The sequence below is a fragment of the Vulpes vulpes genome, chromosome 12 (genome assembly GCF_048418805.1).
Source record: "Vulpes vulpes isolate BD-2025 chromosome 12, VulVul3, whole genome shotgun sequence".
NCBI classification, from domain to species: Eukaryota; Metazoa; Chordata; class Mammalia; order Carnivora; family Canidae; genus Vulpes; species Vulpes vulpes.
In genome coordinates this window covers 100,989,902-101,011,992 of record NC_132791.1, presented here as the reverse complement: position 1 = coordinate 101,011,992, position 22,091 = coordinate 100,989,902, and the positions used below count along the sequence as shown (strand labels likewise).

Below are 22,091 nucleotides of genomic sequence, written 5' to 3'. Positions count from 1 at the left end.
TAATGGAAAGATAAAAAAAATCCCTAAAAGAATCAGAAGAAAAACAACACCTTACCTGTAGATGAACAAAGCTAAGAACTCTAACTCCTCCCTCAGACACTGCTCAAGCAAGAAGAGTGTTAAGTGAAATATTTATAAAGTGCTGAGAGGAAAAAAATCCACCAACCCTAGAATTCTACATTCTGTGAAATTATCCTTCACAAGTGAAGGTGAAATAAAAATTTTCTCAGGAAAACAAAAATTTCAGTAACTTATAGCCAGGAGACATGCCTCTTAAGAAATGGTAAAACAAGTTCTTCAGAAGGATGGAAAATAACATAGGTCAGAAACTCAGACCGACATAAAGAAAGGAAGAGTACAGAGGAAGGAATAAGTGAGGTTAAAATAAAAACTTTTACCTCAATTCTTAATTAATCTAATAAATAACATTTTGTTCAAAATAAATATAGCAACAACATACTCAATTATGTATGTTTATATATATGCCTTACATATATACATGTATATATATACATTTATACATTCATATATGCTTATATATAAGTGAAATGAATGAGAGCAAAAGATGGGAAGAAGGAATTAGAATTACTTTGTTATTATAAGGTACTCGCACTACCTGTGGCCAGTCTTACTTGAGAGTAGACCTGTATTAGAAATGTAAATTGCAAATTCTAGGGCAATCACGAAAAAAAAATTAAAAGAAGTATCACTGACATGCTAAGGAAAAAAAAAAGGAATCAGAATGCTCAATTAAAACTATGAAAGGTACAGAAGAGTGGAGGATTAAAAAGAAAAAAAACAAGGGTAACAAATAGAAAAAAACCAACGACAATAGTAGATATTAATCCAATGATCACTAATCCCTTTGAATGTCAATGGTCTAAATGTATCAGTTAAAAGAGACTGCCAGAGTAGATCAGAAAAGATGACTCAACTAGATCTTGTCTATAAAAAAACGGACTTTAAATATAAAGACATACATAAATTAAAGTAAATAGATGGAGAAAAATGTACCATGCTAACATAATAACATGGTTATGGTATTATGAAATCATAATTTAAAGAATACTATAAAAACACTAATGAAAACAAGGCAGGAGGGGCTATTTTAAATTAATTTAAAAAATTTAATTCCAGTATATAGTTAACATAAAGTATTATATTAGGGTTTTTTTTTTTTAATTTTAGACAAAGCAGACTTCAAAGGTAAGTAAGGTCATCTCAGGGCTAAAGAAAGATACTATATAATGATAAGGGGATCATTTCTACAAGAAGACTTTAACAATTCTTCATTTATGTCTGACAATAGAGCATCAAACCACCTGAGACAAAAACATAACTACAAGGGGAAATACATAAATTCCCTATAATAGCTGGAGGCCTAAACTCACTCTTTCCCACAAAAGGATATATCCAACAAGCAAAAAAGGAGCAAGGAAACAGCTGAACTCAACTACACTATCAATTAACTGGATGTAATTGGAATCTATAGACTGCTTCATCCAACAGTGGCAAACTACACATTTTTCTCAAGCTCACATGGAATATTAACCAAGACAAACCACAGTCTAGGCCATAAAACATACTGTAACAAATTTAAAAGAATAGGAACTATATGATCTTTGCTGTCAGTGGAATTAAACAAGAATTCAATAACAGAAAGATAACTTCAAAATCCCAAAATACATGGAGATTAAAGAACAAACCTCCAAATAACAAATGGGTTATAGAAGAAGTCAAGAAATATCAAAAAATATTTTAAGTAAATAAAAATGGAAACACAACTTACCAAAACGTGTGGGATGATGCCAAGACAGTCCCTAAAAGGCAATTTATACTACTGAATGAATTTTTTAGGAAAAAAAAAAGAGAACAATCTAAAATCAATAACCTAAGTTTTCACCCTAACAAATTACAAAAAGAACACACTAAATCTAACCAGAAGAAAAGCAAAATATAAAGATGAGAGCAGAAATCAGTGAAACTAAAAACAAGAAATCAGTAGAGAAAAATCAATGACAACAAAAGCTGATCCTTTGAAAAATATCAACAAAATCTATAAGCCTCTATCCAGGCTAACTAAGAAGAAAAGAGAAAGGACACAAATTACTAATATTAGAAATGAGAGAGGGGACATTACTACAGATCCCATGGAAATTAAAAGGTTATTAAAGGAATACTGTGAACAACTGTATGCCCACAAACTGAATAATCTAGATGAAAAGACCAATTTCTTGAAAGACACAATCTGCCAAAATTCATATAAGAAGAAACAGATAATCTGAATAGGCCTATATCTCTTAAAGAAACTGAATCAATAATTCAGTCTTTCAAAACAGAAAACATCAGGCTCAGCTGGGTTCACTGGGGAATTCAATCAAACATTAAGGCAGAGATTACATCAGTTCTCCATAATATCTTTCAGAGAATACTTCCTATCTTATTCTACAGGTTTAGCATTACCCTAATACCAGAACCAGAAAAAGATATTTCAAAAAAGGAAAACTATAAACCAATATATCTCTTCAATATAGATGCAAAACCCCCCACAACATATTAGCAAATTATGTCCAACAATGTATAACAGGAATTATATACCATAATCCCACCAAGCAGAATTTTACACCAGCTAGGCAAGGCTAGTTTAACATCTGAAAATCAATAAATGCAATCCATCACATCAAGGGACTAAAAAAAGAAAAATCACATGATCATATTAATAGAGGAAGAATAAGCATTTGACAAAATCCAGCACCCACTCATGATAAAATCTCTCAGTAAACTAGAACTAGAGGCGAACTTTTTCAACTTGATAAACAGAATCTACAAAAAACCTACCGCTAACATGATACTCAATGGTGAGAAACTAGAAGCTTTCCCATTAAGATCAGGTACAAGGCAAAGATGCCCCCTCTCACCTCTCCTTTTCAACATTTTACTGGAATTCCTTGCTAAGGCAGTAGTGTAAAAAAAAAAAAAAAAAGGTAAATAAAAGTTATACAAATTGAGAAGGAAGGCAAAAAAAAAAAGTCTTTGTTTATAGATGACATAATCGTCTATGTAAACAATCTGAAAGAATTAAATAAAAAATCCTGTAACTAATATATCATTATAGAAAGGTTGCAGGATACAAAGCCAATATATAAATGTCAATAGTTTTCCTATATACCAACAACAAACAAGTGTAATTTAAAATCAAAAACACTATCCCATTGGGTCACCTGGATGGTGGTTGATTAGGTACTTGACTCTAGGTTTCAGGTCAGGTTGTGATCTCCAGGTTGTAGGTCTGAGCCCCAAGTCAGGCTCTGTGCTCAGTGTGGAGTTTGCTTAAAAGACTCTCTCCCTCTTCTCATCCCCTCACTTTCTCTCTCTCTATATACATATAAATAAATAAATCTTTAACAAAAATAAAACCACTATACCATTTACATTAGCACCCCCCAATAAATACTTAAGTGTAACTAACAAATTATGCACAAATGCACATAAGAAAAACTACAAATCTCTGACGAATGAAATCAGAGAACTAAATAAACGGAAATTTATTCTATGTTCATGGGTAGGAAAATTCAATATTGTCAAGATGTCAGTTCTTCCCAACTTGATCTATAGCTTAATGCAATCCCAATAAAATCCCAGCAAGTTATTTTATGGATATTGACAAATTGATTCTAAAATCTACAATAAAGACAAAAGACCTAGAATAACCAACACAATATTGAAGAACAACAAAGTTGGAGGACTGACACAAGCCAACCTTAAGAATTACTACAAAGATACAGTAATCAACACAGTATGGTACTGGTGAAAGAAAAGAGAAATAGATCAACAGAACAGAACAGAGAGCTGAGAAACAGACCCCTATAAATAGAGTTATGTTTGACAAAGGAACAAAGACAATATAGTGGAACAGTCTTTAATAACTGATCATCTATATGCAAAAAAATTCTAAAAACAGACCTTATTATACATTTCACAAAAATTAACTCAAAATGGATCACAGATTTAAATAAAAACTACAAAACTCTTAGAAGGTAACATAAAAGAAAACCTAGGTGTTCTTGGGTTTAAGTAATGTCTTTTTAGATAAAGCACCAAATAAATGATCCATGAAAGATATAATTTATAAGCTGGACTTCATTCACATAAAAAACTTCTGATCTATGAAAAACAACTTATGAAGAAAATGTGACACAAGCCATGGCGTGGGAGAAAATATTTGTAAGACATATCTGCTAGGGATCCCTGGGTGGCGCAGTGAGCGCCTGTCTTTGGCCCAGGGCGCGATCCTGGTGACCCGGGATCGAATCCCGCATCGGGCTCCCGGTGCATGGAGCCTGCTTCTCCCTCTGCCTGTGTCTCTGCCTCTCTCTCTCTCTCTCTGTGTGTGTGTGTGACTATCATAAATAACAAATTAAAAAAAAATTAAAAAAAAAAAGACATATCTGCTAAAGTACTCCTTTACAAAATTTACAAAGAATTCTTAAAACTCAACAATAAGAACACAAACAACTTGATTAAAATATGGGCCAAAGACCTTAACAGACACCTCACAGGACACACACACACACACACACACACACACACAGATGGCAAATAAGGATAGAAAAGATGCTTATGTTCTGAGGGAAATACAAATTAAAATAGAAATGAAATACCACTACACATCTATTAGAATGCTTAAAATCAGGAACACTGACAAACCTAATGCTAGTGAAGATGTGCAGCGACAGGAGCTCTCATGCATTGCTAGTGGGAATGAATAATAGTATGGCTATTTTGGAAGACAGCCTGTCAGTTTCTTACAAACCTAATTCTACTCTAATTGTAAGATCCAGCAATCACACTTCTTGATGTCTATCTAAAGGAACTAAAAATTTGTGTCCGCATAAAAACCTGCACGCAATTATTTATAGCAACTTTATTCATAATTACCAAGACTTGGAAGCAATCAAGATGTCCTTCGGTAAGGAGTGAATAAACTGTGGTCCATCCAGACAATGGAATGTAGTTGAGCACTAAAAAGAAATGAGCTATCAGGCCATGAAAAGACAGAGAGAAACTTTAAACACATATGATAAGTAAGAGAAGGAAGCCAGTCTGCAAAGGCTAAAGACTGTATGATTCTGACTATTTGACATTCTTGAAAAGGCAACTATGGAGATGGTAAAAAGATTGATGTGGTGACGGGGGTGGGGTGGGGTGGGGGAGATGACCAGGAATTTAAGGACGGTGAAAATATTCTGTATGATATTACAATGATGTGTATTTGTCATTACACTTTCCTCTAAACACACAGAATGTACAAGACCAACTGTGAACCCTAATGTAACGTATGAACTTGGAGTGATTATGATGTGTCAGTGGAGGTTCATTTTTGGCTAAAAAAAAGAAACATCATTCTGCCCAGGGATGTTGATAAGGTATATGGGTTATCTTTGTACCTTTCTCTCAGTTTTGCTGTAAAACTAAAACTGCTCCTCCCAAAAATACAGTATTAAAATACAGTATTAAAACAGAAAGTGGAGAGGAGTAATATAATTGTTAGGTGACAGAATCAGGATTAAAACATTGAACTGGGGGCAGCCTGGGTGGCTCAGTCGTTTAGCGCCACCTTCAGCCCAGGGCGTGATCCTGGAGACACCTGGGTTCGAGTCCCACGTCGGGCTCCCTGCATGGAGCCTGCTTCTTCCTCTGCCTGTGTCTCTGCCTCTCTCTCTCTCTCTGTTTCTCATAAATAAATAAATAAATAAATAAATAAATAAATAAATAAATAAATAAATAAATAAATAAATAAATAAATAAATAAATAGAATCTTAAAAAACAAAACAAAACACTGAATTGGTTCATGGGCTGAATCTGCCAAAACAAAATGTAAGAGAGAGAAATATACATATAAGATGCTGCACTTGGCTCCAAAAATAAATCAACTCCAAAAGCAAGGACAGAGAAGAAGCTCATCAGCAATGTAAGAGGCTTTAATATAGAACAACCAGGATTATAATGAGAACTATGTATCATGTGTATAATGTGCAGTATATTTAGGGTTCTCATGCATACAAGCAAATAGATTCTACGTGACCCCAAGAAGCAGCATCAGAAGACCCAGGAAAAGAGATTTAGGCTCAAGATAGAGAAATGCCTTGGAATGAGAACTGCACATACGTGAATGGGCTGTGGCGGAGCACTGTGTCCGACCTGCCAGGAGTCCGACCCTGCTGCAGCCTGGACTCAACTATCATCATCATCATCAACTTACGACTGGTATCGAGGAGCCAATCTAACTCTAGGATTCCATGATTCTATAACATTTTTTTTTAAAGCCATTTAAACTAAAACCACAAATTAATGAAACCAAAGCTGAATAATCCCACTACCTGGAAAGAAGTATTTGGAGGTTCACTGTATAGAATTGAATCTTGGAGTACGTGAAGTTGACTCCATGACTAAGAATAACTGAAAGCAGGTTCAATTATTAACAAACTTAAAGCTGACAATCACTTCTGTTTTAGATAATTTAATGGAAAAGGCTTTTTAAAAGAGGTAATGCATTCCAACTCTCTCTCTTCTCAACCACCTGGTTCTCCTGCCACGGGACAACTACAGTTACCAGCTTCTATGTATTTTTCCAGACATACTATATGCATATAAAAACATTTAAGTCCATAGTGCTCCCCTACTTTTGTGACTTTTACTCAGATTTCCTAAAATAGCTACTTGAGGACCGAAGCTCCATTTTCTCTTTCTTGTAAATGCCATTTATTTTCACTGCAGAGTGATGTGCCACAGTATGCACTAGATTAAATAACACCTCTTATTTAGTATGCTATTTAGCCCTTGCAAAAAGAAGCCTTATTATTTCCGTTTGACATTAATAAAGGGTGACATTGGGTTTCTGATATCCAGAACAATGTTCTTCTCACTGCACAGTTATGTTTGAGGAAGAAATTCCAACCATATATTTTCAATAAGAAATGAATGAATAAGAAATTACTTCAAAGAGGGGAGCCTGGGTGGCTCAGTTAGTTGAGTGTTTAACTTGGTTTTGGCTCAGGTCACGATCTCATGGGTTGTGAGATCAAGCCTCTAGTCAGGCTCCACACTCAGCACACGTGCTCTCTCTTGCAAATAACTAAATCTTTTTTTTTTTTTTTTAAAGAAATGACTTCAAAGACTGCTCAGAAATTTGCCTTGTGCATTTATATGTTATCTCTCCCCTGCTCCTGTAAAAGTCAAAAATGTTCTTCCTTCATACTCCCTTAGGTACCAACAAAGGTAATTCCAGTTTTGCTCCAGGACTTTATGAAATGGGTGTTAAAACATATACTATTTTTTAAAAAAAAGTAAGTACAGAAACCTAACAAACCCTAACTCAGTTAGCAATCAAGGTCACCAAGAACAGAGATACGTTCTTGATATCATGTCAACAGTAGTATGTACCCCTGATAGGATATAATGAAAATGACACTTTACCTCCATGTTCTTCTACCCCCAAAGCCACACCAGTGTAAATATCAGAAAAACACAAGCTAAAGGATATTCTACAAAATATCTAGACAGTAATCTTCAAAACTGTTAAGTTCATTAAAAACAAAGAGTATCTATAAAATTGACAGTCTAAAGTAGTCTAAGAAAACATGACAATAACATGTAATGTGGTATCCTGAATGGGATCCTGGAACAGAAAAAGGACATTAGGGAAAATCTGAAGAAATCTGAATATAGTATGGATTTCAGTTAATACGGTATCAATATATTATAGCATATAATATAGCACAATAAAGTCATATTAATATAGTATGGTAATAATATAGTATCAATATTGGTTTAATAAGTGTGAGACTCGATCATTCTAATATAAGAATTTAACAATAGGGAAACTGGGTATAGGGTATCTTTCTGAATCTAAAGCCACTCTAAAATAAAAAAAATTTATCAAACTTAATTAAATAAAAAAGCTAGGATACAGGCAGCCCGGGTGGCTCAGTGGTTTAGCGCCGCCTTCAGCCCAGGGCGTGATCCTCGAGTCCCAGGATCGAGTCCCATGTCGGGCTCCCTGCATGAAGCCTGCTTGTGCCTGTGTCTCTGCCTCTGTCTGTCTCTCTCTCTTTCTCTCTCTCTCTCTCTCTCTCTGTGTCTCTCATGGGTAAATAAATTAAAAAAAAAAAAGCTAGGATATTTTTATAAATTCCCATTACTGAGAATACTTACTACAAAGAAGGATCAAGGAGAATGGAACTAGTTCTATAACCTGATAACTCAAAGTAATTATTTTAATAATTTGGTTATAACACATGCTCTACTAAGAATCATCAAATGTTAAATATCTTCTTTGATTCCTAACCATATAATGCATAATACAAAAAAAGGTGGATTAGGCTATGCAGAAAAAGCATTTGACCAAATCCAATACTCTTTCATGATGAAAACATGCAATAAAGTAGAACAAGGAAACATCCTCAATCCGATACAGGCCATTTATGAAAAACAAAAAACAAAAACTATAGTTAATATTATACTCAATGGTGAAAGACTGAAAGTTCCCCCCTCCCCTTACGATCAGGAATAAAACAAAGATGGCAGTTTTTACTACTTCCATTCAGTGCTGTACTAGAAATTCTCCCCAGATACTCTACTCAGAGCAATTAGTTAAGAAAAAGAAATAAATGGAAAATAAGTTGGAAAGGAATAAGTAAAAATATCTCTTCACACACGATAGGACAGTTGTTATTAAAAAAATAAAAGGAAGAAAGTGATAAGTGTTGACAAGGATGTGGAAAAACTGGAACCCTCATATAGAGTGGTGGAACTATAAAGTGGTGCATCTGCTGTGGAAAATATTCTGGTAGTTTCTCAAAAACTTAAACACAGATTTACCATATGACCCAGCAATTTTACTCCTAGGGCTATACCCAAGAGAAATGAAACCTGTCCACAGGAAAACTTCAAGACAGATGTTCACAGCAACATCATTCATAATACCTGCAAAGTAGAAACAACCCAAATAACCATCACCCGGTAAATGAGTAAATAAAACTTGGTATATCTATATGATGAAATATTATTCAGCCATAAAAAAGCATGGAGTATCAATACATGCCACCACATGAATGAGCCCTGAAATCATTGTGCTAATTGAAAGACACCAGACACAAAAGACCACATATTGCATGATTCCATTTAAATGAAATATCCAGGAAGGCAAATACATAGAGGTAAAAAGCAGATTAGTGGTTGTCAGGGGCTAGGAGAGGGGGCTCATAGGGAGGGACTGCTTAGAGGGCACAGGGTTTCCTTTAACATGATGAAAATGTGTTGGAACTATATAGAAATGGTAGTTGTACAGTACTGTGAACATACTAAATACCACTCAACTGAATACTTTAAAATGGCTTATGTTGGGATCCCTGGGTGGCGCAGCGGTTTGGTGCCTGCCTTTGGCCCAGGGCGCGATCCTGGAGATCCGGGATCGAATCCCATGTCGGGCTCCTGGTGCATGGAGCCTGCTTCTCCCTCTGCCTGTGTCTCTGCCTGTCTCTCTCTCTCTCTGTGTGACTATCATAAATAAAAAATAAATAAATAAATAAATAAATAAAATGGCTTATGTTTAGTAATTTTCACCTCAATTAAAAAAACTTAAAAAGAAAAGATAATGTGTACACAAACACAAAATTCACATGTTCTAACAGGCATTCAGGGAATCTGTCCCACAGCATCTAGCTTTTCCCCAGAGGCAGGGACTAGAAACAGTTCCTTTTTTTTTTTTTTTTTTTTTGAAACAGTTCCTTTTTAATTTTTATTTTTTAAAGTAGGCGCCATGCCCAAAGTTGGACTTGAACTCATGAACCTGAGATCAAGAGTCACATGCTCTACCAAGAGAGTCAGCCAGGTGCCCTACAGTCTCTTCTTATGTACACTTCCAAGCAGTCTATTCATAAAGGGGCACATATATATATGTATGTGAAAATAAGCATATTCATTGTTGTTTTTACTAAACGTTAACTAAACAGGCTTTCTCCAAACAGGGGGGATGGTGGAGTCACAACTACCGCAGTACCAGAAAGCCTTTGGAGATGGGATTTCATTAATGTGCCTCAGTTCCTCAGGCTGTACTCTCCCCCACCTTCCACCCATCCAAAGAGCAGATACCAGATACTTTTCTTTATGAAGCACCTGGAAGAAATTAAAAATTTAAACATTAAGTCAAATGCAAGTGAGCCTGCTGTGAAGAGTGACACATGCTACCAAACACAGGTTTCCCCTGTTATCCTTCTTTCCTTCCCTCCTATTTCCTTCCTTCTTTCTCTTTCTTTTTCCTTTCTTTCTCTTTCTCTCTCTCTTTCTTTCTTGTTTCAAGTTTTTACTTAATTCCAGTTGGTTAACATATACTTTTCCACTTTTCTATAGCTCATGTAAAGAAAGGCCCTCAAGACCTTTGGATTTTCCTCAATGTCTGTGGGATTCTTGGATAGCCAGTGTTCTTCTATTGTAACTCATCTGGGTGCAAAGACTCAAGTACAGAGTTGAATAAGTTAACTCTAAGTTTTCCAAAAGTCTATTTAAATGGTAAAACATCCAGGAGATTTTGACATTTATTTCATTCTTCTTCCCACTTCCAAACATACACAGTCTGGACCTCTCTTTTTGCCTCCCCATAACCCCTGGAGCTTTTGACACCTGCACTCAGACTCTATACCAGAGAGAGAAGGGACAGTCATCACTTAGGGAAACAAAATGGCAGGCCAGGACACACAGCTCACACAGCAGGTGTCAGACTCAGAGCTACTGAAGACCTGTAAAACCTCTCCCCACCATCTTCCCCTGGATGACTCAGTCTTCTTTTTGCTCCAGTCTTCTTTTTTCTTTAATTCAAATTATGAGTTCTTTCCTTTTCAAGTAATTAAGTTTGGTTTAATGTTAAAAGTTAGGTCCTTTCATCCTTTCATCTTTTACCCAGGCTGCTTAATTTTTTCTTGACACCTCTTAGTTCTGCAGTGCATTAATTATAACAAATGCTTTAAAACTCTTAAATGATATTCGACTGGATTCTTTTCCTTTCTTTATAAATTCTCAGTCAAGAGCTGCTCTTCTTCCTCCTTTGCCACCTGCTTAAGTGCCCCTTCTTTTTCCTCCTCCACTTCCCTCCTTTACACTGAATGAACACTCTCTAGGAGCCTCTAGTCCAAGTATCTCATTTTCTTTAAGATTGGGGTAGACTAGACTTTACCTTTTTCCTAAAGCAGAGTATTCCTGGTGATTCTCAATGCACTAGCCTCTTTATCAGTGTCCTTAAGAGAAACAACAGTATTGTAGTACCTCTCCAAGGACCAGTTTGTCCTGAGACAGAAGGAGAATACACAGTCTCCACAGCTACTACTTTTCCCCATCTACACATACTTGTTAAGTGTCTACTACATTCATGGTCTGGTACCAAAATATGATGAGTCACAGTCCTTGACCCCAGAGGGTTAAACAGGAGAAGTGAAATCTAAAAAAATATATACGTATGGCCTTATTTTGACGGCACTGACAAGTATCAGTGCAATGTATAATACCTGGCCATTATGATCACTATATAACCAAGCACCCATCTAGATACCTGTATCTGTCATTCTTTTGGTTTCTGTGCAAATAAATGGGAAGGTTCAGACATTTATGATACCACTGCCAGGTAAAATGATCCAGAAAAAACAGGGGTACTTCTTCATATATCACAATGTCTCTTTCTTGTGAAGAAGGACATTCTTCCAAATAATTGTCTTGGAGGTTCTGTTTGCTCCAGTTTTCGGTGGAGCATGGGGTTGATTTGGCTTTAGCTAATCAGAACTGTACAGCCAAGAAATAAGCACAAGGACGAGCTTACCAGGACTGCCAGCTGGCTGCCCCAAGTGCTCCTAGGAGCTAGGTGCCCCAAGCAGCTAGCAAACAGAGCCAAATGGGGAGGTAAGGGGACAACAAGGTGGAGCAGCCTCGCTGGAGTGGAGTCAAGATGCACAGTGACCCTGATCTCACCCCATCTGTGCTTGTGGATGTGGAGGTGTGTGGAACCGTGTGCTTGCACGTGGCTGCCACTGCAGACTCTGCCAGTCTGTGTGTTCTCATAGCTCTTCTCTGTGCCGTCATATCAGAGAAGTGCATTCCAGGGCTGCAATCTAGCCCATAGGGCAGTTCTAGTATGACTGCAGTACTGCTCCAGACGGCAGCTGCAAGCACAGAGGGGCGGGGGTACAGACCATTAGAGGGCTCTGGCCACTTTTGCAACAGAAGTTTCCAGGGAAAGGAGGTCAGGAACAGGAAGAAAATCCCATGCCTTTTATACTGAGCCACTTTGAAATTATTCTCGATCTTGATGGATAACAGGTGCTGGAAAATCACCAGGGCTAGGTTAAGGTGCAAACTTTACAGCTATGGATGCACATATCATGTTTGGCTATGAATCTGGAAAATTACTCGTATTATCTTCATTCTGTATGAAAATTTTATCTTCATGATTGTCTATACTCACAGCACAAGGCTGTTGTCATACCTTTTGATCTTTTCCTTCAAGTCCATCAACACTTTAATATATAAAAAAGAACATGGGAACTTTCATCTCAATTTCATATTATTAATAAGCTCATTAGGGATACATATTCAGATACGTCAGTTATAAATGTAAAGCATGGATCAAATGACATGGATTGGTATTATAGAATTTTTAGTTGTTTTTTTTTTTTTTTTTAGAATTTTTAGTTTTTTTTTGTATGTGTGGGGGGAGGGTCAGAGGGAGAGAGAATCTTAAGCAGGCTCCATGCCCAGTGTGGAACCCGATGTGGGACTCAATCTCACAACTCTGAGATCATGACCTGCGCTGAAATCAAAAGTCGGACACTTAATGGAGTAAACCACCCAGACACCCCTGAATGATTAAGAACATAAACATACTGCTTTCAAATCATCTACAATTCTAATTCTATTCTGAAACATTTAAAATTCCAATCTACTAACTGAAATCTGACACTAGATCAATAAAATAATAAAAGCTTAAAGAAGAGATAAAGGGTAGAAAAATAGGCCCATTTTCTGCCATCTAGAATGGGAAAAATGATATACAGAGACATAATATAGTGCCAACAGTCATAAATGAAAAAAAAAGAGGTATAACAGAAATATATTTAGGAATATATACAGTAGGAACAATATATGCAGAAAAAGCATTAATGAACACTACAAATACTACTGCTTCACATAATCCTTACCAGCAAGGACTTTATAATCTTACAATAAAGCCTGATACATTTGTAACTAAGTATAACACAAAAACTGTAATAGTTATGAAGTCTGAAGAGTGTCTACTTTAAATGTTACTTCATTTAACCTTCAGGTTGAAAATAATGATATAGCTTTAAGGGACTATTGTGAAAATAAAAAGAGTTAAGATCGATCTATCTATCACCATATATATAATGACATATATGACATAAATGACATATATATATATATAAACTCCATATATATATATATATATATATATATATATATATATATATATATGGAGTTTTTCATCCTACTGTGCTGAACAAGAGGCTAACTCCTCAGGGAAAATGAGGAGAGATTTTATGAGGCAAGTGTGCAAGACTGGGTAGTGAAGGATGCATAGTACTTCAAGAGAGAAGAAGAGAATAAGATGAGCTACCATGAGTAAACCAAAGCATCAAACAACCATTTCGTTTCTCCTGCCTTAAGATACTTAAAAGAACTGCCAGGGCAATTAAAAAAGAAAAAGAAATAAAACCCACTCACATTGGAAATGAAGAAGTAAAACTATCTTTATTTGAAGATTACATAATTTCACATATGGAAAATCCTAATGAACCCGCTAAAAAACTATCAGAGCTAATAAAAAGGTTCAACAAGACTTCGGGAAATAGGTCCATATATAAGAGTCCCTTGCATCCCTATACATTAGCAATAAATAATCTAAAATGAAATTGAGATAATTTTCATTTGTAATAGCATAAAAGAATACTTAGGTATAACTCTAACTAAAAAGTGTTAAGACTTGGGATCCCTGGGTGGCGCAGCGGTTTAGCGCCTGCCTTTGGCCCAGGGCGCGATCCTGGAGACCCAGGATCGAATCCCAGGTTGGGCTCCCAGTGCATGGAGCCTGCTTCTCCCTCTGCCTGTGTCTCTGCGTCTCTCTCTCTCTGTGTGACTATCATAAATAAATAAATAAAAATTAAAAAAAAAAGTGTTAAGACTTGTACTGAAAACTATAAAATACTGCTGAAAGAAATTTAAGAATTAATGAAATGAAAAGACAAGCCATGTTTATGGAGCCAAAGACTAAATATTGCTAAAATGGCAATTCTCTTTAAGGTGATCTACAGAGTCAACACAGTATCAAAATCCGAAGTGATTTATTCCAAAATTAACAAGCTGATTCTGAAATTAAAATGTAAATCTAAGAGACTCAGGATTCTTAACACAATCTTAAAAAAAAAGAGGACTTACACTCTGATTTCCAAATGTACTATGAAATTTTAGTAATTAAGATTATGGTACTGGCATAAAGAGATCAATGGAAGAAAACTGAGAGTCCAGATAAACACTAATATCTGTGCTCATCTGACTTTTGACAAAGGTATCAAGGAAGTTTCAAAGAGAAAGAACAGTCTTTTTGGCAAATGGTATTGGACAACTGGATACACACATGTAAAAAGATGAACCCTCCTGCCTCACACCACACACACAAATTAACTCAAATGGATCATGGATCTAAATATAAGACTATAAACTGCACAACTCTTAGAATAAAATGCAGGAGTAAACTTTCATAATCTTGAATTAGGCAGCTATTTCTTAGATGTGACACCCAAACACCAAAAGCACAAAAAGGAAAAAAAAAAAAGATTGGACATAATTAAGATGATAAACTTTAATGCTTCAAAGGACACTATATCAAATAAGTGGAAAAAAAATACTCCACAGAATGGGAGAATATATTTTCAAATCATGTATATGATAAGAGATTTATTACCAGAATAAAGAACTCTTACAATTCAACAAAAAAAGGGACAAATAACCCATTTAAGAAAACAAAGGATCTGAAGAGGCATTTCTCTAAAGATGTACGTATACAAATGGTCAAAGAGCACATGAAAACATGCACAACACCGTTAATCCCTCGGGAACTGCAAAGCAAAGCAACAAGGATATACAGCACTTCACATTCACTTGGATGGCTATCCTCACCAACACTGGTGAGGATGTGGAGAGACTGGAGCCCTCATTTGCCGCTGGTGGGAACGTAAAATGGTAGCTTCTTTGGAAAACAGTTTAACTCTTCAAAGAGTTAAACACAGAGTTAGCATATGACTCAGCAACTCTACTCCTAAATACATACTCAAGAGAAATGAAAACATACGTTCACAGAAAGAACTTGTACACAGGTGTTCATGGCAGCACTATTCATATTAGTCAAAAGTAGAAACAACCTAGATGTTCACCACCTGACAAACTGAATATGTCATACTCAAACAATGGAATGAAATACTGATACATGTCAGAACATGGATCAACATGTTACAACACAGGTGAGCCTTGAAAATCTCATGCCAAGTGAAAGAAGCCAGTCATAAGATGGTACATTGTATAGTTCCATTTATATATGTGCAAATCCACAGAGACAGAAAACAGAGTAGTGGTTGCCACAACCTAGGGGAAGGAGGAGTAAATAGTCAATGGGTCTGGGGTTTCTTTTTGAGGTCACAAAAGTGTTCTAATATTACATTACTATATTAGTTGTAAAACTCTGTAAGTACAGGACTGCAAAGAAAATATGGCAAAATGACCTTGGATATCATACAGACCACCCAGAACTGTCTTAGAGAGGAAGTAAGCAAAAGTTAAGAGCTGAGTAGCTGAGACTAAAGGGTTTATTTAAGACTTATGAACACAGAGCTAATGGTTAAAAGAGAATTTAAATTTACTGAGAAATCACAGGTAAGGAAAACCTAAAGAATGAGACATCATTCATATCATTTATAAGAATACATTAAAAAAATGATGCCCTGCTCTCATATCTTTTTCACTGCAATAAAAATACTCAAATCACTGAAAAGGAATAATTTCAACTTTTCTACAACAGGAAAAGGAAACACTTAGACAACATTTAGAACTAAAATATGAATAACAATAAGCCTTATGAGAGTGTGACGCTAAGTAGGTCAATCAACAGAATCACTCCACGGAACAGGTGAAAGGGTCCTGTGTACTGCAGAGGAGACATAGACTCCCCTTTGGCCTCCTTCATCACTGACACACATGCATCTCTGTTCTAGGGAAAGAACACCAGTTACGCCATCTCTGTGCACAGAGATGTGAGTCCAATATATCATCTAATCATTTAATAGGAAGAAAAGCAAATGTTCACAAGCAGAGAGAAGAGCTGCACCCACCCTGGGAGACCTGGCTGCTGAGCACGCAGCTGGGGATCCATGTGCCACAGTCCACAGCCCTCTCATCAAAAGGAGTCTTGCAAACTTGATACACATCTTTTTCTACCGTCCAAACACGCACAAGAGCTAATCATCATAAAAGACACTAATCATCACATCAACTGTTAGTGCATGTTCCTCATTCTGCTTTAATATTGGATCATTTTCACCATCAGGAATCTGGGATGTCTTTAGATGTTCTAGACAAAGACAAAAATATACCAGCCATAATTACCAGCACCATCCAGTACTGGACCCAGCACTAGGTCACTTTCCTGCAGTGTTTATTACAGAGCAACTTGTAGGCTTCCAACATTTAGAAGGCAACGGTCACATTTCATATATATGAATTTACACAAATGTTTTCTAAAGTAGATGAGTAGCAACTCTTTGTTGATGAGGGAGGTGCAGTAAACGGAAAGTGCAAAAGGACAGGAGCAAACACCACCTTCAGTCAAGCTTCCCCTGCAGCCAGGCAATGGACTCAACTGAATACAACATGAATAATGATTTGTAATATGATCTTCTTTCTTTATTTTAGGTTTTTATTATTGTAATAATGTTATTTATCAGTATTTTACAATTCTTAAGTATTTGCACTTATTTTTAAAGACTTAGTGAGCCACCTTCTATTGAGTCCTTATTGTATGAGAAGCATGATGCTAAACACATTACATATATAATCTCAATGTATAAATAAAAATCTACATTAGAAGACATATTGCTAAATGATCCTCCAAAGCAGATATTTTAATGCTGGTAATGGTACATTCATTAGCAAAGAATTAGCACAGGGTTACATGTAATTTTACTTCTATGTTAATTCTGTTTGTAAACTGGAGTTTGCATTATTATAGCATTATGAATCTAGAAAATATTAAGAGTCAGTTTACAATAATACCTTTCTGTACCCAAATGACATCTCAGAAGCCTTGTTCTCAAACCCAAGCTCAAATGCTATGATTTCCCATCCAAAGTTTCATTTTCCTATATAATCCAATCAATTCTGCCCCATGGTGGGGCACTTTCACCACTCCTGCTACCCAGGATGACCTGACCCCCCCAGTCATTCTCAATCAATCAGAGCCTGGTCCTAACTCAATTTTATCCCCTTTCTTTCAGCTCCACACTCTATTGTCCTGACAGTTGGGATTCTCTATCTCATGATGCTATTCTTTTTGTCCACCTGTGTAACTAACTGTCAGCACGTAAAAACCTCTCTGAGACTCAATTTCCTCATCTGTGAAATGGGACTAATATCCTCTAGCCTCAGCATTGTATAATCTCATGTGTGCTACAGGAAACACAGCACATATAATGATATTAATTACATCTGAATAACTAAAGGTTATTTTCTTGTTTTTGAGGTTTATGCCTGGCCTTTTTTCAAACCACAATTTAACTCCACCTCATTTGATATGTCCCAGTGTGTGTTCTAAGGTACAAATCCAACACATTCATAATGCCAGGCATTGGGTTAGCTTCCAATTCTTCTCTTTACTCAACAAGTAAAACAAGTACCACCAAAGGAGCTGGAGGGACAGGACTCGAGGTATCCGCTGCTGTGATTACTCATAAGGGAGAAACCCTCCTGTCAGTTTCGCCTCGCCTTCTCATCATTGTGACTCAGTCCCTGCTGTCCCCAATCTCCTCTGAATGTGTAGCCTGTGTGCTGGGCTGGAGAAGCTTTACCAAGATTATCATTGCTTTGGCTACTCAGTACTTCCTCCTCCAAAGCCTAATGCTGGATACATTCCATGAAAAACAAACAAACAAACCAAAACCTATGTCTGATCTCTAACTGGCTCAGATAACTCTATTTAGGCTTACCACAGGTTTAAGTTAAAGACTACAAGACTGGTCTACATCTACAAGTTAGAAATCCTAAAACTGATATATTCATTTAAGATATTCACATATTCCAAACAAAATAAAATTAAATTAAATTTTTTCCTATACATCCACAAAAAATATTCTCTAATTCTACACCTAAAGGAGACATTTTGAAACTCATAGGACTTTCAAATAAAGTGTCAGCACCTGAAGTGGGTTCATAATTAACACAGAAATGTTTCCTGTCACTCCTTCTGAATGGTATCTGAAGGCACTATAAGGATAGGATATTGCTGTAATTACTGTTTCTTCAATATGTGTCTTCTTTTAAAAGTAGATTAAAAAATGACTGATCAATTGGCATCTATACTTTTAATTTCTATTATATTATAAATCCATCTCACTGTGTTGAGGGCAATTTCACATAAAAAGAAATACAACCTCAAAAGGTTACATCAAGGCTCTGACATAAATAAACTCTTCAGTCAATGACATGACTACAGTTATTTGAAAAAAACACAGGAAGGGCCTAACTACAAGTAGAAAGAAGATGTCGTTCCCACTGTTAGTATGAGCAAAGTACTTTGAATCACGAGTTTGGCTCATGTAGCTGCACTGTCCACAAAGGTAGCCACTAGCTACAAGGGGCTACATAAAATAAAGTTATTTAAAATTAAATAAAACTTGAAATTTAGTTCCTTAGTCCCACTAGCCATATTCTGAGTGCTCAGTAACCACATGGTCAGTGACTACCTCACTGGACTGTACAAATACACAACATTTATATCACTGCAGAAAGTTCTATTAGGTAGTGCTGCTGATATAGGTTAGAATAACACTCTCTGAAAGACACAGATTTACTTAGGGTTTTAAGATGTATACCCCTTGACAGACATTACAGTGGTCTTTTTAGGTATGCTAACCACATGTCCTGGCTTTTCTAGAATAATACCAGTGTTTCTTGTTTATATTGCTTTCAATAACATGAACCATTAAAGGTAAAAGTAAATGAACAAATTAAATTTTTAGTAGGACTTTTTATATTAAATAAAGAGAGACTCCTTTGTCATACCATGTGTCCCAAAATTTGATGCAAGAAAAAAACAAACAAACAAAAACTCATGTATATGGGGGATGCAGCCAAGAGTCTCTAGTTTATCCAGCAAGAGGCTCTCGCCTCTCTAGGTGACTCTAGCACCCATGCCTGTGTCATTACTCACCGAAATCTGGGTGGGCCTGAGCCAGGTGGAGCAGCTGAGCTACTTCCCTGCTGATAGGTACAGGGAAGAGAGTAAACTCTCTGTACCACCACTTGGACTCTGACTCCTGACCATGTGGCAGCTCCCTGGCTTTCCACTGCATCCAGAAGAGAATCCCTCAGGGGAGCTTGGGCTGGGAAGCACTGTTTGGCCTCCTCGTGTCCAGGGGTGCAGTCTGTCCTCATGGCAGGGAGACCACTACACATAACCTGGCCAAGACATGCAAAGGGAACTATTTCAGTTTAACTCTTAATAGCATGGTACATACCAAATAATGACATATTCAGGTCATCTTCTTCTTTTTCTTCTTCTTTTTTAAGATTTTATTTATTTATTCATGAGAGAGAGAGAGAGAGAGAGAGAGAGAGAGAGAGAGGCAGAGACATAGGCAGAGGGAGAAGCAAGCTCCATGCAGGGAGCCCGACGTGGGACTCGATCCGGGGTCTCCAGGATCAGGCCCTGGGCTGAAGGCAGCGCTAAACCCCTGAGCCACCCGGGCTCTCAGGCCATCTTCTGATGTTACTTCAGAACACCAAAGAGATAACGAAGATAAAAGATACTGCATGGGCCTCTATGTCTGCCAGGTAACTAATGCTGTTGAGGAGGGGAAGGTGAGCAAGATAACATGGAAACAGCAAAGAGCGTTTCCAGTCAATGGAAGCACATATCACCTTGGGTCTTTGAAAACATGTGGAAAGTCCTGCTACTATAATACTTCATGGTAATTTAGAAAATTTTTTTATGAGGTAAATATTCCCAACAGGAAAAACTAAAAAACAAAAGAATGACTAGGTCTCAAAATTTAAACATTATTAAGTGCTTGTTGTGTGCAGTCTACTCCACTAGATACTTTACAGGCTCATGGTGCCTGCCAAAAATATTAAATATTAAATACCATAAGATAACACTTCTGGAGCATGTTCTAGGCACTTTTCTTTATACATTATACTTACATAACAAACATATTTAACCTCACAACCACCCCAGCAGGCAGATTATGTCATTATGACCATTTTAAAGATAAAAATATTGAAACAGAGAAACTGTGTATCTTGCCCATTGATACTTGGCAAGAAGTGGCCGAGGCAGGATTTGAACCAGGATACCTAGTTCCAAAGCCTATACTCATAACCATGATGTTATACTGCAGGTTCACTGCCACTGTTGCAAGCAAAAACGTTATCTCAATAATTTAATATCAATAGCTATTTACAACTAAATGTTAAAGCAGTAATGCACTTTGTGCCATAAATTAAATTAAGAGTCCTACCCCCTTCAGATACTTCTTTTGATAATCAAAGGGAGAGTATGCTTGTTGATACATTCACAAACAAGATGAAACTTTGTCTACTTTTCTTTTTCTTACATCCCCTCACACTGTCAGCCTCAGTATTCTCTTCAGTGCTGATTCAGGGAACTGAGTGAACCTGAGATGGTGCACCCTGAGGAGCAACAGACACTCAGAGCCTGCAGTGGTCCCTGGAGGGCCCTTCATGTATGCTACAAGTGAAATTTAGTAGTTCCCTACATTCATCTTGACAAATGATCATGACTCAGGGCCAATAAAACTCCATAGACAATCTACAGTGTATAATTTCAAGTGTATGCAGTTCTTTTTATCCCAAGGGATACAGATATTGTGAAAAAGAAAAATATGCCTTTTGTAATTTAATAGGTAAAAGACTTAAAATTCCTAGCGAATTAATTACAAGAGGAGAATAAAAACATGAAAACTCATATATTTTGATAGATGAGGCTAAAGACTAACAATAGGAGCCCCTATTAGGGGCTCAGTTAGTTAAGCACATGCCTTCAGCTCAGGTCATGATCCCAAGGTCCCGGGATCGAGTCCCGCATTGAGCTCCCTACTCAGTGGGGGCCTGCTTCTCTTTCTCCATCTACCACTCTCCCTGTTTATGCTATATTTATCTGTCAAATAAATAAATAAAATCTTTAAAAAATACACCATTAGATAGATGAAATACTGTGAAAAGACTACAACTAAATACTGAATTGCACCATATTTTCTTCAGACCTAACAATAACAAGAAGATGTTCTAGCATATATATTTATTGAATATTTGAAGAGGAACCAAAGGTAAATATCTTTGCTTATACCTTTCAAATCCAATATTATTGCAAAGCATAAAACGTCTAAAACAAATGAAAATTTACCTGGCTTTCAGGTGATTTATTTGTTAGATTCCTAAATTTAAATATCTGAGCCAAAGTGATACTTCTTCTTGGAAGAGGTGTGTTCCAACAGTACACTTCATGTATTAGTTTTGAATTTTCTTTGGCAACAACTTTCTGACAAAAATAAGTATTCAGAATAACAGGGCAACTTCCATTTGGGATAATAAGCTTCTGCCTGGAAAAGAGAACGAAATATAACAGTTTATTTGCAATGTTGGATTTCCCTCAAGTTCTTGCTCAATCAGGAATAAATAAATACAAAGGGCAATGATTCACCTACTAAGTACAGATAAAACCAAGTCAGCCCATTAAGTAACAGCC

The 22,091-nt window shown here is 36.5% G+C and overlaps 1 protein-coding gene across 5 annotated transcripts in view; it reads right to left on the bottom strand.

Moving 5' to 3' along the window:
* SPIDR (scaffold protein involved in DNA repair) overlaps positions 1-22,091 on the bottom strand; it is a 418,420-nt gene that overhangs the window by 112,587 nt on the left and 283,742 nt on the right. For all 5 annotated transcript variants that reach the window (XR_011995736.1, XR_011995737.1, XM_072729264.1 and 2 more), the window contains 2 exons: positions 21,750-21,945; positions 19,536-19,783 (listed from right to left, as the gene is read on the bottom strand). Coding sequence is in view for 3 of the 5 variants with exons in the window: in XM_072729264.1 (XP_072585365.1) it covers positions 19,536-19,783; positions 21,750-21,945 (444 nt within the window). In the remaining 2 variants the exon portion in view is untranslated. The remainder of the gene's footprint in view (positions 1-19,535; positions 19,784-21,749; positions 21,946-22,091) is intronic.